The 22001-nt window shown below is 34.7% G+C and overlaps 1 protein-coding gene across 4 annotated transcripts in view; it reads right to left on the bottom strand.

Annotated features, from left to right (window-relative positions):
• The window catches only part of LOC100875126 (glutamate receptor ionotropic, kainate 2), a 156542-nt gene that overhangs the window by 16455 nt on the left and 118086 nt on the right, over positions 1 to 22001 (bottom strand). For all 4 annotated transcript variants that reach the window (XM_012292557.2, XM_003706368.3, XM_076535665.1 and 1 more), the window contains 3 exons: positions 5958 to 6113; positions 4438 to 4649; positions 2002 to 2301 (listed from right to left, as the gene is read on the bottom strand). In XM_012292557.2, coding sequence (XP_012147947.1) covers positions 2002 to 2301; positions 4438 to 4649; positions 5958 to 6113 — 668 coding nt within the window. The remainder of the gene's footprint in view (positions 1 to 2001; positions 2302 to 4437; positions 4650 to 5957; positions 6114 to 22001) is intronic.

Below are 22001 nucleotides of genomic sequence, written 5' to 3'. Positions count from 1 at the left end.
GGGGCTGAAGGCTTCAGAATATGGAGTTCGAATTTGAGACTTGGAATTTAGGGCTTGGGAATTTTTACATTTGAGAGTGTGGAAACTTAGTAATATGGAACCGTGGGATTTTAGAAATTTAGGAAATTTTGAAGTTTTGAAATTTGGGATTTAGGAAGTTGGGGCTTGGAAATTTTGGACTGGGAAATTTAGGACTTGAGAATTTTTACATTTGAGAGTATGGAAACTTAGTAATGTGGAACCTTGTAATTTTAAGAATTTAGGGATTTTAGCATTTGTAAATTTGGGAATGTGAGACATGTGGAATGTAGGTCTTGAGAATTTTTAAATTTGAGAGTATGGAAACTTGGTAATGTGGAACCTTGTAATTTTAAGAATTTAAGGCTTTTAGAAATTTGTAAATTTGGGAACGTGAGACATGTGGAATTTAGGACTTGAGGCTTTTCACATATGAGAATGTGGAAACTTGGTACTCTCATCTTACCAAGTATAAAAATAGATATTTATGATCTTAAAGACTTGGAAAATTTAGAAATTTAGGGATTTGATATTTATTAAATTTGACAGTGTAAGAATTTGTATCTTGGGAAATTTAATAATTTGAATTTGAGGAAACCTAGAATTTGAGAATGCAGTTAACTTCAGAAGTCCCAAACATCTCAAACCTCAAAAACCTCAAAGTCGCAAAATTCCACGTATTCCTGCTACTAAAACCTCCCTTCACCTCATAAAATGAGTATAGAATTAATCGTCCCTGAGAGTTCTGTTCCATTTTTCGTGTTCCTCATCTGCATGCGTACGTACTGCAGCCCTCATTTTCCACGCGAATACATATGTAAACGCTTACATCACCGCGAGTTCCCAAAGAAAATGATATTTAAATTATGGAATATTTTCAGTATATTTTAAACGTGAAATCTTTGTACCACACATTTCCTGCATACCACAGTTTTTGTTCAATATCCAGTTAATTGTCGCTGTTAAGCATTAATATTTACACGGTAGCGTATTTCCGTAGATAAGTCTTCTAAAATACTGAATTTCAAGCACGATTTTAAACGCCGCACTTTCGAGTATCGCGCTATATGACACTCGTTGTGCGTCGAATAGAATCGCAACGCGGCGTTATTAATAAACATGCTCGACGCTGTAACGGCTGCTGTAAAATTGCACGGAAAAGTTGTACCCACCGTGAAATTCACTTGAGCAAGGATACGAAGTTAGTCTCGTAAAATGCTCGAGTTTCAATCTCCTAAATAGCCCCGGAGAACTTTGTTGCTTTTAATGAGGAATCTATGCGGCGTTAAATGCGGATGACTGAATCGCTGGGAACCAAACCACCATCATGGAAAAACGGATTAATGGGCGCAGAAAGACGGAGGAAAACGAAGTGGAAAACATTGGGCCATTCACTCCCATTTGTCTGACATACCTTTGTAATTCGAATTTCACCAGACATATCGGTTACACAATCAAATAGAGAGTATTAGAAGATTTAGAAGTGTTCAGATTGAAAATTAAAGAGATTGAATAATTTCAAAATTGCATTGTAAACTGTTTGTGTAACTCTGTTAGCTGGGAACCTCACCAACTCCAGTTAACTTCCATAACCACGTGTAGACTACTTGAGGTTCGAGTTATAGACAACCTACAATCCACAAAAGTTCTGATCGAAAAAAATTTTTAGTACACTTAATATTTATAGAATAGTCTGTGATAATTTGTGGACTCCATTATCTTAGTGACTCAAATAGTGAAATTATTAGATAGAGCTTTAAAGTTCATACACAAACCAAGACTAAAAACACTGAGGCAGTAATCCCTGAACTAATCTAACCTAAATATCGAGACGCGGTAACAAACATCAGATCAAAGTTTGTCAAGTATCTGACCCGATAGCTTTGATTTTGACCCGACAGATCTGATAAAGGAAAATATCGTTGAAGGAGGTAACGGATCCAGATAAAATCTACGCAAACAAAGTATAATGTAGCGTAATACCAGATAAGTAATTAAGAAATTACAGTAGTCCGCCAACAGCTTGACCTCCTTGGCTTGATAGAGCACGTCGACGATGTTATTCGGCTCGACATCGATGATCACGTCGCAGATGGACAGAGCGCGAATCTCCTTCAGGATAGGTCGATAATCCCCTGCACCATTCAGCTTTCTTATCGTGATCACGCCATCCTTCTTTCGTCTCAACGACAAGGACTTTTGGATCCGCGACAGACCATCGTTCGTCTGGTAGATAGCCACGAAAGTGTTCCACTTCATAGACTCGACCACGTCAGCGATCGCCTGGAAAAAAGTTTTATACCTTTGGTCAACGTTCGACCTGTCGGAATGGTACCGTTTCTGGTTTTTATTGGCGGTTTAGTGTTGTTTCGGTGTGAGAATGTAGGGTTATTAGGTAGTTTGGGAAGCTGGGGTTTGGGATTTGGAATTTGAGGATTTGGGAAGGTGGAAGCTTGGGAAATTTGGAAGTTTCGGATTTTTATATTTGGAAGTGAGATCATTTGGTAATATAGGAAGTTGGAAATTTAGGATTTTGGAATTTTGGGATTTTGGGATTTTGGAAATTTAGGATTTTGGAATTTTGGAATTTTGGAATTTTGGGATTTTGGGATTTTGGGATTTTGGGATTTTGGGATTCCGGAATTTGGGGATTTAAAAATTTATGGATTTAGGGACTTTGGGGATTTGGGGATTTGAGGATTTGGGAATTTGGGGATTTGAGGATTTAGGGATTTGACGATTTAGGGACTTGAGAATTCAGGGATTTGAGGATTTAGGGTTTTAGGGATTTAGGGATTTAGAGATTTAGGGATTTGAGGATTTGGGAATTTGGGGATTTGAGGATTTAGGAATTTGACGATTTAGGGACTTGAGAATTCAGGGATTTGAGGATTTAGGGTTTTAGGGATTTAGGGATTTAGAGATTTAGGTATTTAGGGATTTAGGGATTTAGGGATTTAGGGATTTAGGGATTTAGGGATTTAGGGATTTAGGAATTTTTATATTTTGGTGTGAGGTAATTTGGTAATTTGGGAATATTGGAAGTTTGGGGATTTAGGGATTTAGGGATTTAGGAATTTTTATATTTGGGTGTGAGGTAATTTGGTAATTTGGGAATATTGGAAATTCAGGGAGTTAGGAACGTTGGAAGTTCGAAAATTTAGAAATTTGGGAATTTTTGTACTGGAGAATGCGGTAATTTAGTAATGTAGAAAATTGGAAATTTAGGGATTTAGAAAATATAGAAATGTGAGATTAGGGATTTGGTAAGATGGAGGTGGAAGCTTAGAAAATTTGAAAATTTTACAGTAGCGAGAATAGTAATTTGGTAATGTGAAAAATTGGGATTTTAGGAGTTTGGAAAGTTTTTAAATTTAGAAATATTTTGGAAAATTGGAAATGAATTTTGGGGTTTTACAACTTACAATTTGTTGAACTTAAAAATGAGGGAATTTGCAAGTTCGAAAACTTAAAAATACTTAAAAGGAGAAAATTTGCAAATTTCGATCTTGACATTATGAAAATTTGGAAAATTCCAAAATTTGGCAAATTCCAAATCTACGAGTGCAACTTCTATTAATTTTCAAATTAGCAAATTTCCACCTTGCGACCTTCAAAATTTTCCACTTTTCAAATTTGACAATTAACAAATCTGTGAGTATGGAAATTAAGTAACTTCCAAAAAGAAATGATGAAAAACTGAAATTTATGAAGTTGAAAATCTCCAAGTACGTATTTAAATCAAAATCTGTACTTAGCCAAGGTTATTTTCGCGATCGCATAATCCCGACGCCATTATTACCATTAATTTCGCGCAACGTAAAAATACGAGGCGTTTAATCACAGGATAAAATCGAAACGGTCGATAACTCTTTGCGCGCGGCAGCGTCGCGAGTCGAGGATTTTAATTAGACCCAATCGGCGCTCGTTTAAGTCGTATCAACGTATTTCGTTTGTTTTTTCAGCTGGCCCGTAAAGGGCGCAAGAATAAAAGCCGATCCAGCGTCGTTAGCCGAAGTTTGGTCTTTGATCGGGCTCATTAGCCTCGGCTTGCTGGTTTAATGCGCCAGCTACTTCAAACTCGTTCGATTTGCCTCGTTAAATGCGTAATTTAAAATGCATCGCGAAATTCCGACCTAGTTGTGTTTTTTTCCTGCTAAATCTGTCTCGTCTTCGTCTGAGATATCAAAGTATTCTGTTTCCATTTCAATTTCATTTAACTAAATCTTCTGACACTCTGTTCTCAAAAATGATATTCCTTATTAAAATTTGTTTCAATATTATTTTGTAATAATTTTCAGACGGTGGATTATTCAGTTAGTTAGAATTTAAATTTAATTTTTATTTCCGACAAAACAATTTGTATTTTATAAATTTTACATTCATTGCAAGGTTCAAGATTTGCAACCTTTTACTTACTTTGCCAACCATATCACTGTCTGGATATATATTGATGGTCATCGGCATAGGGTTCTTCGGTTCTTTATCAGCCTCCACCTCCTCGTTTAGCCTCCAAACATAATCTATATGAGGAATATCGAATTTTGCTGCGATACTCGCGACAACTGCATAAGTGTGGGGACTCGAGGGACCAAAGATGGCTACCACGCCTTCCTGGATCAGCTCGCAAGCTGCAAAGTTCAAGTATATTGTCTTACCTTTTTATCTTCCTATAATACAAGTATAATCAATACTACAGGACCTGTACTACTAAATGTCTATATCAGGTTCTCATATTCATACATCTCTACATTTTCAAGTTTCTATATTTATACAGATTACCACATCTTCCTCGATCAGCTCGCAAGCTGCAACGATCAAGCATACTGTCTTATATTTTTATCTTCCTATAATACAAGTATAATCAATACTACAGGACTGTATTGCTAAATGTCTATATTAGGTTCTCATATTCATACATCTCTACATCTCCAAGTTTCTATATTTATACAGGCTTATGCGGATCTTATATGTTTAAACTTATGTATACCTAGATCTCTATGTCCATACGTGTCTTAATCCTCATGTGTCTATATTTGCATGTTTCTTAATCCTTACACTCTACATTCATAGACAGCTATATTCATATGTTTGTACATAGATGAACAATTATAAGTCTGTATCTGTGCCTAGACTTCTATATGTCCACACCTAGACCTCTATATTTCCACATTCATAAACAGCTAGATTCATACACGTATATCTTTGCATATATAAACACTTACATTTCTGTATCTCCGTCTAGACATTTATATTTTCACACTTGGACCTATATAATTCCACATACATAAACAGCTGGATTCATATATCTTTGCATACATAATACTTATATTTCTGTATCACTGCCTAGATCTCTATACATATGTCCACCCCTAGACCTCTCTATCTTCACATTCATAAACAGCTAGATTCATATATCTTTACATGTATGAACACTTATATTCCTGTATCTCTATCTGGACATCTATACTTCCACACCTAGACCTACATAATTCCACATACATAAACAGCTGGATTCATATATCTTTACATACATAAACACTTATATATCTGTATCTCTATCTAGACATCTAGCTTCCACACCTAAACCTGTATATTTCCACATTCATAAGCAGCTAGATTTCTATGTCTCCACATAGAATTCATAAACAGCTAGATCTACATCTCTACATCGTCAATTTCCATATCCCTCGATCCCCTAAATAATTTCCAAATCACATATCAAGAGAATGTAAAATTAAACCGAATCTCTAAAACGTCTAACATAAACCTTCGCCATCCCAGGATTAATCGAGACAAGTTGTCAAAGTCTCACCAGAATGTCAACGGTCCATTCACTCGTTAATTGGTTCATTAGTTCGTTTTAATATCACGATCTGGTTCATTTCAGCGAACGTTGTCATCGACTAAAACTACCGGTGTGGGGTATTCATACAAACCAGCGGCTGCGGTCTTGAAGCTGTCGGTATTACTATCCACCAGCTTTGTGACGGCCTCCAGCTCGAATGTGGGCGCGACGTCCTGGAATCTCGTATCGTATGCCGCCTTTAGAAATGCAGCCTTATGCTCTTCGTCGCCGGCATGGAAGATTGCGCCTGACAACAAGGAGATACGTGATGTATTGTACTCGGCCATCTTATCGACGCCGTGCCGCGAGATTCGAACGTGCGAATCGAGTATTTCGAACGTTCCGAGGAAATCGGTTCACGTTCGTATTTTCATACGCCAATTTAATTAAACGAGCTCCGGAGCGTAAAAACACGGGATATTTTTTACTTGATACGCGCACGTACATTTTTATGTCGTCGATTTAATATTTTAATTTTGCACGCTGGATGTTTTATGCATTCTTTTATTCGGTCATTCGAAAAGTTTATCGTATTTCATTAATTAACGTTGTGCATGAGGCAATATTTATATTTCACAAATTTTTATGTTAACTTTGGATTGAGATTGTTTTAGTAAACGAAGTTTTTGAGTGCTAGTTTGATTATTGGTATGAACTTGGTTAGTAGTAGGAATTCATTTTGACATGACCTAACCTCACTTTTTTGTTTATACATAAGTTAAGTGTGTTATATATTTCTGGTAGTTTGTTAATTAATTGGTATTTCTTCCTTGTGTTTGTTAATATTAATTTATTATAATTATAATTTACTCTAATTTATATTAATTTTAAATGTGTAATTTTATACACATAGCTTTACCGTATTGTACGTTCTTTATTTGTAGATATTTATTAACAAGAATTTATATCAGCTAACTGATTTATCCTAACTCGACAATTTTTACTAATTACATAATTTTGTCATATCGTACAATATTTATTTATATCTGTGTATTACCATAAACTTACTGCATGAGTGTGCAACTTATTGCACTTAAATGTTCGTTACTATTCAAAGCTTAATATTGCTGTTAAAATTTTATAAAATGTCTACAACATTGTGTTATGAACCATTAATTAATTTTTTCGTTAAAAACAATTCTATAACGAAACCAATGTTGTTAAATTAATTTTCTCATTTTTTTGCATTTGAGAAACCAATGCTGTGTAGAAAAAGCAGCGCTTGTTTAAAATTGGGCAGCCGAAAATTTTATTAAACCCCGCCACATAGCATAATTGTTTTTTTTTTTTTTGTATAAAGAACCGTCCGTTAGCGGTAAATGATTTTAAATATCGAATATTTTTCAAACCCTGCTTCGATATTAATATTGATATAACAATATTGCTTGAAAATTGCGTAAATGGAAAATCCGGCGGCTATAGAATTCCATTGGCCCGAAACCTAGTACGTGGTTTCAATTGCGTTTGCGAATGAATTGCATTAAAAATTTTACATGGGGAAGGTGAAACCTGTATCGTTGCGAATTTTCCCGGCTAAAATAGCACTGTTTTTATGGAATAATTGAAATGGTGTTCAATTACATGCATTCCGTTTTAAAACGAGATTTTAATTATATTAAACTTCCAATTACGGAATTTCGAGGCAATCCGTTTATCGACCAGAACGGAATCATTGTGAACAAACGAAATCCTGATACAAAAGAGACGAGAATCAGATTAGTTTGTATTTTTCGATAGTGGATAAAACTCGTCTTTTGCGATGGAATTTAAGCTGCGCAAATCTGTTTGGGCAACTAACGTTTTTGAAATAATATAAGCCACCCAACAGTTCACTCTGTAGATATTTTCCTTTACTGCGATTTTCGTTTATTGGGTAATTTATTTACTTATAATTCGTTATTTGTTTTATCGAGGTGGTAAGAGTAATTTTGAATGAGTAGTATTTAGCTGTTGATTAATCACAATTAGTATTAATTCAGATTTTATTGTCAATTCTATAGTTAAATCCTATTAGAAATTCGAAATTGTAGTAATAGAATTTAACTCGATACAAAGAATCATCTACTGCCATAAAATTGTGAAAAAGCTTGTAAATATTCTTATATCCCTATAATGATATTTATGCAATGTTCGTACTGCAATTTAAAATTAATTCAATTTAAATTTATGCAGTGTTCTTATTGCATAAATATTGCATAAATCACATATATTACTCTACAACTTTATTAACCCTTATTAATCGTAAGTCACCTCTCATGTTACACTACTTTGGCGCTGCGGTCGCACGTCACGTGAGATGGAACCTGTCGAAATCCTAATTTTCGAGAAACTGTGCGATATGGAACGCCATTAACAGATAATAAGGATAGATTAGATGGAAAAATACATATCTTGCAACTTGATATTAAAGGAAAACATAAGGATTGCTTAGTATGTTCTAATTATAAGTTGCCTGGAGGAAGAAGAACAATACTTCTGTGAAACGTGCCACCTTCATGTTGGAGATTGCTTCAAAAAATATACATTAAAAACTTATTTAATATAATTATATGAAACTCATATATTTGTAACATACCTTTGAAATAAAAATATTATTCTTATAATACTGAAGATTTTTTGCGTATTTACCGAAATCAGTTACAACCTACTGAAAATCGTATAAGAACCTAACCGATGTTAGTTTGATGAGATCGAAAAGTCTCACTTTAGTATAATTTTTACTTTGATACTGTTTCTATTTTTTGTATTATTTTTATTCTAATATAATGTACTAATTAATCAAATCTGATTAAACCCTCAAATAAAATTATATCATTGCATATGTTATATTATATTACATATAAAAACAATGCAAAAGATATTCATTTAATATAACACAAAGTACAATTAAATTATCCAATTACTTTTTCGTTGACAGTACCAAAAGTGTGTGTACAATAATTAGACGGTCTTATATTTATGACGACAATTTAAATGAAAAATAAAATAAAAACAGCACGAGAGTTACAAGAGAAAACGGGTGTACAAAGGATACGCAGATTTACAAGGAATACAAGGATTACCATTGTAACATCGCTTTGAATAAATTTGTGCATCGTACTCGACAAATTCCGTTTCATTAAACAGTTCCATTTGAAACGAGTTTATTAAAGCTCGTCCTTTGTTTCAGTGTTTGTTTGCTTCGTATGCTTGTCACGGAACTGATTGAAATTGTCGCAGCCTGCAGATAACAGTATTAACCGAACCCATCGCGCGTAGCGATTAAAAAATTCTTCAAAAACTCGACGCGATTGTGTTAATATCGTGTTGCAAAACGTGTTTGTATTCCTGGCACGCTCGTATTAAAATACCGTTATTGGGAAAAATTCGACCTCCAAAATATTTGACAAACGAAACGATTCTGAAATTGAACCTCTCGAAAAATAGTCAGTCGTACATTCTCGTTTTTGTAAATTTTCTTACAAAAAGTACATTCTCTTTCGTTTTTGTAGATTTTACAAGTTTTCAAGAATTCACAAATCCTGGAATTTGTAAATTATTAAATTTTCGATATCTCAAATCTTCAAATATCTAAATTTCCAAATTACCGAGTTGCTAAGTCTCCAAATCTTCAAATTCCCAAATTTTGCAATTGCTAAAGTGCCAAGTCCCGATATCCCTAAATTCCCAAATTTCCAAATTACCAAGTTGTCAAGTTTCCTAATCTTCAAATCTCCAAATTCCCAAATTTCCCAATTTATAAGTTGCCAAGTTCTCAAATCTCCAAATTTTCAAATTTCCCAATTGTTAAATTGCCAAGTCACCAAATCCCGAAATTTCCAAATTTCCAAATTACCAAGTTGCCAAGTCTCCAAATCTTCAAATTCCCAAATTTTGCAATTGCTAAAGTGCCAAGTCCCGATATCCCTAAATTCCCAAATTTCCAAATTACCAAGTTGTCAAGTTTCCTAATCTTCAAATTTTCAAATTCCCAAATTTCCAAATTATCGAATTGCTAAGTCCCCAAATCATCAAATTCCCAAATTTCCCAATTGCTAAGTTATCAAGTTCCCAAATCTCCAAATTCCCAAATTTCTCAATTGTTAAATTGCCAAGTCCCCAAATCCCGAAATTCCCAAATTTCCAAATTACCGAGTTGCCAAGTCTTCAAATTTCCAAATCTTCAAATTCCCAAATTTTCCAATTGCTAAATTGCCAAGTTCCCAAATTTTCCAATTGCTAAATTGCCAAGTTCCCAAATTTCCCAATTGTTAATTTGTCAAGTCTCCAAACCTCCAAATTCTCAAATTTTCAAATTTCCCAATTGTTAAATTGCCAAGTCTCCAAATCCCGAAATTTCCAAATTTCCAAATTACCAAGTTGCCAAGTCTCCAAATCTCCAAATTTTCAAATTCCCAAATTTCCAAATTATCGAATTGCTAAGTCCCCAAATCATCAAATTCCCAAATTTCCCAATTGCTAAGTTATCAAGTTCCCAAATCTCCAAATTCCCAAATTTCTCAATTGTTAAATTGCCAAGTCCCCAAATCCCGAAATTCCCAAATTTCCAAATTACCGAGTTGCCAAGTCTTCAAATTTCCAAATCTTCAAATTCCCAAATTTTCCAATTGCTAAATTGCCAAGTTCCCAAATTTTCCAATTGCTAAATTGCCAAGTTCCCAAATTTCCCAATTGTTAATTTGTCAAGTCTCCAAACCTCCAAATTCTCAAATTTCCCAATTGCTAAGTTGTCAAGTCCCTAAATCTCCAAATTCCCAAATTTCTCAATTGCCAAGTCATCAAGTCCCTAAATCTCCAACTTTCAAACTTGCCAAGTCCACTTAAAATGCGTCATCCTGACGTATTTCTCCAACTGTCCAGCACAAAAATAGAATCCAAAATAGCAAAACCTAAAATTGATCATCAAAACAAAATCGATCATCAAAGTGTTCTTTTACAGAGAAGCACAAATAAAATCACTCGATACACGAATCATTAAATTGAAATTGACAGCGTGTCCCGTGTCAGCCGAAAACTCGCGAACGTTAATAATCGAGCGAATGTTTAATGCATATTTTCAGATGTTAATTATGCATTCGACACGCGAGCAACCGGGCAATACGCGTTTCCGTGGGTTGGCAGAATACAGATTTGATAAACGGGATCACCGGCCTCGGTCATGAAGATAATTTCAATCATTCGGGACAGCAGTCATGGGATTAGACGATGCAACCATTGACCAGTGGTCAAATCTGACTGACTGGTAGGCCAGCGTACGTCGTGTTTCATATCGATACTTAGACGTCGAGACATAATCCGATGTCAACCGTGGTGATCCGACGCCTACGCCGGGATTACGATGACAATAATGGCTCCTGGCTGTCGTGAAATCAATAAGAGACTGAGGATCGGGGCTATGGTTTTATCAAGAGCTATTAAGAAGTCGAGAAAGTCGGTTAACGCTTCGATTTCCCTGTCCTCCATTTATGTCTAATGATGCTCTTTGCTGACTCTGGATTGATTTTAGCCAATACTTCTGATGGAATCTTCGCTAGTTTCTACAAATGCTATTCACGAATTTATCGATTCTTCTATTATTAGTACGCTTATTATGTTACATTGATATTATATCATAAATAACAATATCTCCATACAAAATGTAATTAATACTCAACGTGTAACATCATCTTAAGTGTCATAGTAATCTTATAACTGAATGGAAGTACACATATAACTTCACGGTAAGTGAGTTTAATAAGAATATTTCGAAGCAATTTCCCAGTTTTCCACCAGCTTCAACCATATGCTTCGTAGATACACTTAACATGCATAGAAATTTTCCCCGATGAATACTGATATTCAAAACAGGCAACTTTCTAGTTCTAGAGAAATCTGCCGTAGATTGTTCCCTAGCGCGTGACAAATTAATATCGTAGTCTTCAATTTTTAAGATAATGTATGGTGTCGTACGAGAGATGAACGCACTTGAATGTGCTCGTGTGAGGCTAATGGAACATGGTGTTCGTTTATTTAATAAATTGAGTACCGACTGGATTTAATTAACTTGACAATAACGTATCATGCCTAGCTTGCCGACTACTACATCACCCTCATCAATTAGCTTCATATTAACGTATCATACTAAACTCGCTACGTTGGAATATCTCCTTCAATTGGAGTTCAAGTATCATCTCAAATTCAACTGCCAATTGCACTAATCTCTCGTTCGTAATTAACACATCAACAACGCGCTCGTGAAACGATTCATATGTGTTGTTACACGTACATGTGTTATACATACAAATCAGATTACATCGACGCTGATTTATCTTCTGAATTCCTGTACCAAATTTTCGTATATTTTAGAATTTAAATTTTCATATTTACAACTGTTATAGTTTTTGTTTCGTATATTTTAGAATTTAAATTTTCATATTTACAACTGCTATAGTTCTTGTTTCGTATATTTTAGAATTTAAATTTTCATATTTATAACTGCTGTAGTTCTTGATACGTACAGTTATCTAGTACGTAGAATTATCAAAACATATGACAAGGTATAATTATATGCAATAGCAAAGTACGCAAATTTGAATTGTCATTTATCACTCCAGAAGGCTGCCTACAATCTTGTTGATGCTTCTCCAGAGAAAACAGAACTTTTGCCTGTGGATATCCGAAACACCGATAACCATAGGGACAATACCGACGAAAAATAACAGAACGTCGTTAAAACGGTCCATTTTGATCCGCCATACTCTGCCACGCAAAAGGTGGCAAATCGGATGTGCGTCCATAAAGCGAGCCTGCAAACCATTCGTACTTTTGCCATATTTCTGCCACAATCGAAGTTGATATAAATTCTGGCAATTTTTTACGATATATATATTTTTTTCTTTATACGAAATTTATTTCTTTTATAATATCCATGTTTGCAATAGTCATCATTTTTGGTTATTGAAAAGTATTTTTGAGGTACTATTTTTATTTTATTTAGGATAGAGATATAGGAATTTGTGGGAGCAAGGATTTCAAAATATGGAAATCAAGATTTGGGGATATATAGTATATCAAGATTTGGAGATCTAGGACGTAGAAACTCGGTTCTAGGAAATTGAGGATTCACTTTGGGTAAATAGTATTTTTGGGTTTTGGCGAAATGAAGATGGGTTGTAGGATATGAAGAGTTATATGAATTTTTCTGTCTAGGGAATTTGGAATCTAGGGACGTGCGATCCAAGGAATGAGAGATGTATTTTGGGATTTTGTGTATGAATTTTTAGATTTGTGGAGTTAGGGATCTAGAGTCGATGTATCCTATGAACTTTTAGCTTTAGAGAGTTAGGAACTTGGGGAAATGGGACTTAAGAGTGTAAAAATCTAGGGAGTTGGGTACGTAGCAATTTTATAATCTAAGGAATTAAATTTGGTATCTAGGGAAGTATCTTATAATACTTATCTTACAAAATTAGGTACCTAAGGAGTTGGAAATCTATGTAAATGGGTTCTAGGGATTTGGGGATGTAGAACATAGGAATCTTTTATAACTGAAAATTTTCAATCTAAGGAATTTCGTATCAAAGAAATTGAAGATCTACAAAATCGCGAACATAGCTTAAAAATCCAGAAAACCGTAAATACAGAAAATTGAAAAAAAGTATCTCGGGATCCAATAGGATTTACGAATATACGTGACATCCATTTTACTTTAGCAGTACCTCTCGTATATTACATCTCCGTAGTTTTAAATAAAAATTGTTTTGAAAATAGCAGTTCTAAAACGTTCTCGCAGGAGAGCTAAAGTCCGACCTCAAGGATAAATCCAGATTGCCGTAAATTCGGAACTGTCCACGAGCGAATCGCATCTAGGAAGCCGCTTAACCGCGAAACGACAAACGTGAAGTTACCGTCACGTCTCGCTGTCCTTGTAAGGAATTATTCTTTGCCTCGTCGACGACGAAACGTACGACGTTGAAGGCGAATCGTAATTGTACTCGTGGCGTGTACGTAAGGGAAGGTAAACGGAGCCAACGAAATACTTGAATCTTCTACGGGGAACTGCACCGGAAACTGTTTTATTAATAGAAAACTTTCTGTTGGATCTTGCAGTTGGTTTTACATGCAATTTTAAGTCTAAATTCACGATATGAACATGTTGAAGATTTCTGAAGAAGTTATTATGCTCATGAAGTCGATTATCGATGAACTTTTTGAGAAATATCAAATATTTGATCGACACGTATTTAGAATTAATATACTAACAATGGAATGTGTGAAAATTGCGGGTCTTAGACGTTTTGTTTTTAGGAATGAGAATTATTAAGTTTTGTTGAAGTGTTAACCTTCATCGAGATTTACCTAATACATTACCTAATATATTACCTACATTGTTAAATTACCCTAAATGTAGGGTTACATAGATATTGATAGAATGAGGAAGGTTCAGATAAAACTTATATTAAGGAAAAATGAAAATGAAAAAGTAATGCAACTTATCAAAAATTAAAGTGAAATATCTATTGATGTCAACCCACCAGTTGGCGCATGAGAGTCGATCTCCATGTACCAACTCGTGGGTTGACATCTTTATACATAATGTAATGCGTCTGACTACAAACCTCAGCTTTCACTGATGGCGATCAATGTGTACGCATTAAACGTTCGCTATCATGGAAGTATCACTGGAAATTTGACAGTCATTGAAAATTTGTCGAGCATTTCCATTCTTAAAAAGTCGTATCTGTTGTTATTGCAATTTTCATTGACAATTATGCATATCTTCCAAATTCGAATTCCTTCCTCAACATCTTGATATAAAAGAAAGACTTGAGTCGACCTCGTGCGCCAATTCCTTGGAACCTGAACCAAGGTTCTTAGGTTTCTTAGGAATTCAGAACAGTAAACGTGAATTTACACGGCCCTTTCGTGAATTGTTAACACGAATTATATAAAAATTTTGTTCAATTCAAACAATCGAATAATTGCATTTGATAATTGGAAGTCGAGCCATATATCAAAGCTGTCCGCACTACGGCCAATTGTAGGAAGCAGTCTCGAAGCAAAAACGATATTTTCCATTAACCAACGATTCTCTGGATCGTAATCACGTTGCCGGAGTGCTAGAATCTCTTTTATCATTTATTTCGCGTTTCTTCCGATAAGATCCTTCGCGTCCTTCGAAGATCGATTCGACTGATTTACGACGGCTGCCGTTTGATAGTAAATTGAATTTCCACCAAGTCTATCTTTCTAGGAAAATTGTACCACTTCCTCCCACCTTTCTCCCACGGACAAACCATTTTTTACGGATTCGCATTAAATTCTACGCGTGCTCGACGCTCCGGATACCGCTCGAACGTATCGGTCCGTGATCGATCATTCACGCTTTTTGCTCGGTTTCTCCGCCGGCTCGCTTTAATTCCATTACGATCGATTAGAATTTCGAATAGCATTGGCGTCGATTAATTTCGACGCTGGATCAATCGAGCGGCCGCAGCTCGATAAGGCGTTCGGATATTCGCGTAATGAGTCGGCCGATAAAGCTTTCGATAAATCTTCCGAACGTTATACCTCAATGGACGAGAAAGAATGTCAAAATATCTGCGATGTCATATGGAACCTTCATAAGCAGATAGGAAATTCAAGATCGTATTTAAATCGATTCGAACATGTACATCAGGGAAATTATAAAATATTTTGACAACTAAACCTTAATATAAATCATCATACTGCAATCAAGTAGCAAATAATGAAATGGAACAATCGTATGTTACGCTGTATTAAAATATTAAAACGGCATCGGATAACAATAAATCCGATCGTACATCGCTCGGTGAAATACGAATAAAACTTCAGCATATTTAATCCGGTATGAAATATTCGTTACAAATATATCATGATAACAAAATACAAATTATGTGGAATAATTTGCGATGATACGGTGGAACAACAGAGCTATGCGCTGTTCATCTCCTTCGTAAATAATATTCAATGCTACTTCAAAATAAATAATAAGAGTAACAAGTAAAATTTTATATAATAATACGAACTTCCTACATATTTTCAGTCGTATTTGTTTTTAATTATTCTGTCCTAAATATCCTAAATATTCGAAGGTTTTTAGGTGACGTTGTCCGTAGAGAAAGAACGAGCAACAATCATTCGAAACTTTTTCATTCGAGGGTCGCGAGTTTACAGGTGGTAGCGTAATCGAAAAACGAAGGGATGCCTGATCGATTTGCCTCCTTTGTCTTCGCTTCACTTTTGCCGGCGAAACTTTCATCCCCCATCGCGTGATAAAAGTTGAGGGCAACGGCGAGCGATATGGAAAATCGATGCTGCGAACGTGACGCGTATTCGGCTGGGAAATCGACGAGGAACTCCGGACGATGCACCTGTCGGGGCAACTGCAATGTGTTCAACAGGTCTTGCGAGAGTTTCGTCTATAGAGAACTTCCGTTCAGCCTCGTTTCTTCGCAATTATAGGCGTTGTTCTGGATAGGTTCACTCTAAGAACAGCGATAGTCCTTCTATTCAAACGAAACGAGTTTTACGTTTAATTGAAAACTACTGTTAAGGGGTTACGTCCGTGCAATGGGGTGTAAGTCGCAAATAACAGTTTTAGTAATCATTTTTTGGGAGATTTAAATTTTATTGAAATATGGGAGAATTTTTAAGGGTGTTATGTATGGTACAGATGTGGATGGTCAGATTTTCAAGTTTCTAAATTTCCAAAATTCTAAGTTTTTTAATTTTTGTGTACAAAAATTTGAAATATTAATTTCTGAATATTCAAATTTTTAAATTCGCGAATTCCCGATTTCCCAAATTACAAATTCTCAAATATTCAATTGTTAAATTCTCAATTTCTAATTTCTGTATTCCCAAATTTGCAAATTCCTAAGTTCCTAAATTTGCAAATTCCTAAGTTCCTAAATTCCTAAATTCCTAAATTCCTAAATTCCTAAATTCCTAAATTCCAAAATTCCTAAATTCCCAAATCCCAATTTTCGAATTCTGATATTCTTAAATTCTGTATCTGCCTAATACTCTAATTCCATAATTCCCTAATTCCCTTATTCCTCAATTCCACAATTCGCTAATACTCTACTCCCCTAATTCCCTAACTCCCCATTCCCTTAATACTCTAATTTCTTAATTCCCTAATTCTCTTATTCTGTAATCCCCTAATTTCCTAATTTCGTAATTCCTGATTCCCTAATTCCCTAATTCCTTCATTCCCTTATTCTCCAGTTCCCCAATACTCTATTTCCTTAATTCCCTAATCCTCAAAGTCCCAAGTTCCCATATTCCCAATTTGTCCAATTCTTAAATTCCCAAATATCTTAATTTCCTAATTCCTTAATTTTCTAGTTCCTTAATTTCCTAATTCCTTTATTTCCTAATTCCTTAATTCGCTAATTCCTTATTCTCCTAATTCCCTAATCCCCTAATTTCCTAAGTCCCTAATTCCCTACTCTCCTAATCCCCTAATTACCAAATTTCATAACTTCTAATCCCCACTCTCTAAGTTCCCAAATTTCCAAAATAAAAACTTTTCTACCACCAAAAAATTCCCCGATCCATGTATTCACAGTCTCAAATTCCCAAATAAAACGTCCAAAATAAAAGCTTAATACCTCAAGCGTAAACTTCATTTCGCCATCCACCATTTTGTCCTCTCTCTCCAATTTCCAAATCTGAATTCAACAACAATCGTCTGAAACAACAGCGAAACAAAACAATGTGTCCTCCGCAGAATTTTAGATCGACAAAACTTTCTGATTCTCTTTCATCGGGAGGCAGAGTCGCGAGCAACTTATTGTACCAAGTTTGCTAAGCTGGTAGCTCAGCGGCCCTTCATTAAAATGTTATTCAGTAATTAAACATTCCAAACGTATTTTTCATCTTTCTACTTCCCACCGCCCTCGCAGTTCCTTCGACCCTCACCGAGTCACGTCCGTCGCGTTAATTAAAGCGGAATATTCCTCCTAAATAATGATAAAAACGCGTTGGTGTATAATAAATACCAATGAGCCGTGAAATGAAATCCCGCGCTCGCTCGCTTTCTCACCCTTATCCTCGATACGATCTTTAAACGCGGTTTCGAAGTTGATTCTCGGTGTCGTCGTTGACACAGCTCTCGGTTCTGCTGTTGTTTTTTCATCCGTGGAACAATATTATTCCATCCGGAACGGAGCGACTCGAAAAATCGAATAATCAATATCTATAACGCTGTACGATGTCTTTGTTACGGAAATTGAACACATCTGTCGTGTTCCCATTCGCGAAACTAAAAAAGGGGATTACAGATTACTGTAATATTATAGACTACTTCCATACATGTGGAATTAGGCACTTTTATTCTTAAATTTTCTCATTTTTAAATTTTTTAATTCCCAATTTTTTAATTCTCAAATATCCGAATCTCTAAATTTTGCAGTTTGTAATTTTAAAACAACAAATTTCTCGAATTCTCAAATTTCCAAGTTTCATAAAAATCTAAGGTGAAAGATTCTTGATAAATTATTGTACTTGAATTTAATTTACAAAATCCTAATTCACAGATATTTAACCTAAAAATTACCAAATAGTCAAACGTTCAGTTCCTCGTGTTAGATTACAAAAATTTAAAAGATTTTCATCATCAGATGAGTATATTAATTTCATATGTCAATTTAATTTTTACTTTCGAATCAAGTATGCGTCATACGCAGTTAAGTAAAAGAACAACAGAGTCATAGCGACAAAGAGGATATTAAAAAGCTGTTCAAGCAAGGGGAAAATAAGCAGTTTCGTGTTCCGGATTTTAACTTAGCGAACAATTACATTTAACGGTGTTTGAAAACGTCGCAAAGGTTACAGGAAAACGACGCAGTTCATGATTAAGCTTCTCGGGATTCTGACGTTTACATGAAGCTTTAATTATCGTCGCTGGCAAACAGAGACGAGGTAGCAACAGAGTTTCATCAACGATGTTAAAGAAGTCGAGATCAAACCCAACGTAGCAAGGTATCTCACTTATTTTCAATTTCTCTGTCCAGCATCGACTAGTTTCGTATATACGAAGAACGTGAGACAATTTTCTGAGAAAGTTTCGTTTAATTCATGCTGTCACCAGGGGGCAGTAAGTGCAGTTCAAAAGAAAGAGCTGCCCTCGCAGTTGTCGTAAAAGCGGCCCTTAACTCTTTCCGTTCACGGTCGACGATACACTTCTGCAATTTAATGGCCCTGCGAGTCTCTCGGACCTGCGAATTATTAAACACCGTTGTAAATTGTTTATCGAAGGCACAAAGGCCTGGCAGCTTTCCGTGTCTCGGCAGCTTTTCATGGCCTGAAAAGGGATCATTTCGCGACACTTTGATACCTCGTTGAATAATCTGCTCTGAGAGAATAATAAAGATCGATCGAAAAATTCGAATTCAATTTTCTGGACCTTCTACATATTTTATTCGATCTTGCTTTATTTTTCTATTCATTGTCGACGAATCTTTTATGCTTGGGCTTTAAAGAAAGAAAAGGAGATGTTCTCTAGGTTAATATATTTTATTTCTGGAAAGTTGGAATACTTAATTATTAATGATATTTTAATTAAATATATGAGTTACGATTTTTCTTTATTAATGAAAGTCTTTATAGTAGCTACATATGGGGAGAAGGTTATTTCTAGGTTAATACATATGTGTACATATATCTTCTTTTTATAGAACCATTTTTGTATTTTTAACTATTAAATTATTAATGATAATTCAACTAAACTATTATACTACTTATATATATTATACTACTTGTTTTTATTCTTTGACAAAAGGAGATTGACCAATAGTTACGTATGGGAAGATTATTTCTAGGTTATGTCTTCTTTATAAAATTTTTCCAGTGAACATTTTATGAACATTAGAATTTGAAATCATAGGTGTTAATCCAACAAAATATTACCTATCAAAGGTTGCATACTTTATGACATTTGAAAAGAAAATTGACCAATAGTTACGTATGGGAAGATTATTTCTAGGTTATGTTTTTTTTATAAAAGTGTTCCTATGAACATTTTACGAACATTGGAATTTGAAATCATAGGTGTTAATCCAACGAAATATTACCTATCAAAGGTCGCATATTTTATGACGTTTGATATTCAAGGAATTTATGAATATTGAGCTCAAGTGCAACAGTCATCACGTAATTATACTTGTTCATGGTTATGACGTTTCTCCGATTCAACTCGTCCAAATCGTAGTAAAGTTAGTTTCTACGGGACACCGGTTTAAACTCCATGCTCGTTCGCGTGTTGGTGAATAGCACTTTCTGTTAGATGGAAAACTGTGCAAACAACAAAGCCTCGAATGCTAACGATATTATTCCGCATAGCTCTGCGCTTCCGACTTCGTGCACTTTTCATAATTGCCGCGTAATTGTTCGGGAAATTACGAGCATTTACGTTGTTATGCGACATCGTTATGAAATTAAAATACAAGTTCTTATGGATGAAGTTGTAGGTAAAATATTACTTGAGTGACTCGTTAATGATTATGGTCATTGCGTAGTGTGAAGAAATTGGGGTTGCAAGTTTCATGTTTCATTGAGAAACGCATCGTTCTAAATTTTAATTAATTTTCAGTCAGTTTTATATTACTATTTCATTGAAAAGAACGTGCGCAATTTTCTTTGTAATTTCATTAAATGTTATTTAATTGTTCCGTTATCAAATGTCTTATTAATTAAAAATTTCCATGAAGTGAATTTTTATTTACGTGAATTTGTTCCTGCGCAAATTCATATGAAATTAACAAAACGTATGCCGTTTTTATGCTAAATTATGCCGTTAGTATGGTAAATTAAAGCATTCCCTATTTTTAAACAAAGCATACTTCTGTTTTTGTTTTCAAAGCAAAGAAAATAGAGAAAATGTTCTCCTGTTAAGTTATGCGATGTTAAAGACGTTGCAGTTTGAAATTTTCGTGCACGAAATCTCCCTCATATTTCACTTTCAAATTTAAAATACAAATCCTTCATGTGAAATTATATAAATATATCATAGACATTTGTAACAATACAGAGTGTCGTTTTAATCCGACCTCCTAACGATAAGGGACGACGAAAAAGCTCTTCGTCAAATCACACAACCGTAAAGGCACAATATATTCTTCCTTTCGCGTAATAAAAACTGCAATTAATCAGGATTAAACAACTCAGCCAAACGTGAAACCATTCTCTTTTAATTCGATCAATTCCCCTAGTGAATTTCCCTGGGCAAAAAAGACTGTCACAAACCGAAAATTAATGACAGAAAGTGAGACGTTGAATAATCCTTCAGGCACAATAGGGATCTTCTTTTGCGTCATCACACTGTGTAACAAATAAATTATTCTTCGCGTTTTGACGATCGATATTTGTAATTACTTTATAACAGGCGTTTCTGCAGGCCGCGTTAATTACTGCAACAAAATTCATCATTATTTTCGTCCATTTCGGATGTACCATTATTAAAATTTATGATTAACAGCGTGTTTCTTATTTAATTACCGCACATAATGAAACAAACGCAATAATTTCACAAATTTAAAAGAGCGGAGGATTACTGGAATATTTTCATTAAATCCGAATTTAATAGCACTGCAATTTTTATTTGAAAATTCACGAATTAGTTGGAAACACATATCACAGTTTTATTTCAATAGTACATGAAAGAATGTAATGAAAATTTGTTTGCATTATTAAAATTAACTGCTGTATTAGTAACACTCAGCAAACAGTTCAACCTTTATCGTAGAATTACAGAACTGACAAATTTAAGTGTACTTATTAAATGCAACCTACATTAATAAAATTAATGATTAATAAAATTAGTACATTGTGTACTACTTTTACAAAATTACGTACGGTGAAATTTACAAAACCAGAAATATTGCAAAGAATTTTTATCATAAGAATACATTACATAAATAACCCATAAGGGTTGAACCCATTGCGTAAAACAGTCCATCAAACTTGAACGAGAATATAATTGTTATTTCCATAATATTACTGCCATAATTGATAACAAGACTAATCACAGTAGCTTCATTACTCGTCAGAGGAAGTCGCCATCTTCTTCCGTCTACCCCTTTGAACTTCAGTCCTCTGTTTCGCGAAGTCCGTATCCGAGCATAGATTA

The sequence above is a fragment of the Megachile rotundata genome, chromosome 9 (genome assembly GCF_050947335.1).
Source record: "Megachile rotundata isolate GNS110a chromosome 9, iyMegRotu1, whole genome shotgun sequence".
NCBI lineage: Eukaryota > Metazoa > Arthropoda > Insecta > Hymenoptera > Megachilidae > Megachile > Megachile rotundata.
This window is presented reverse-complemented; position numbering and strand designations above follow the sequence as displayed.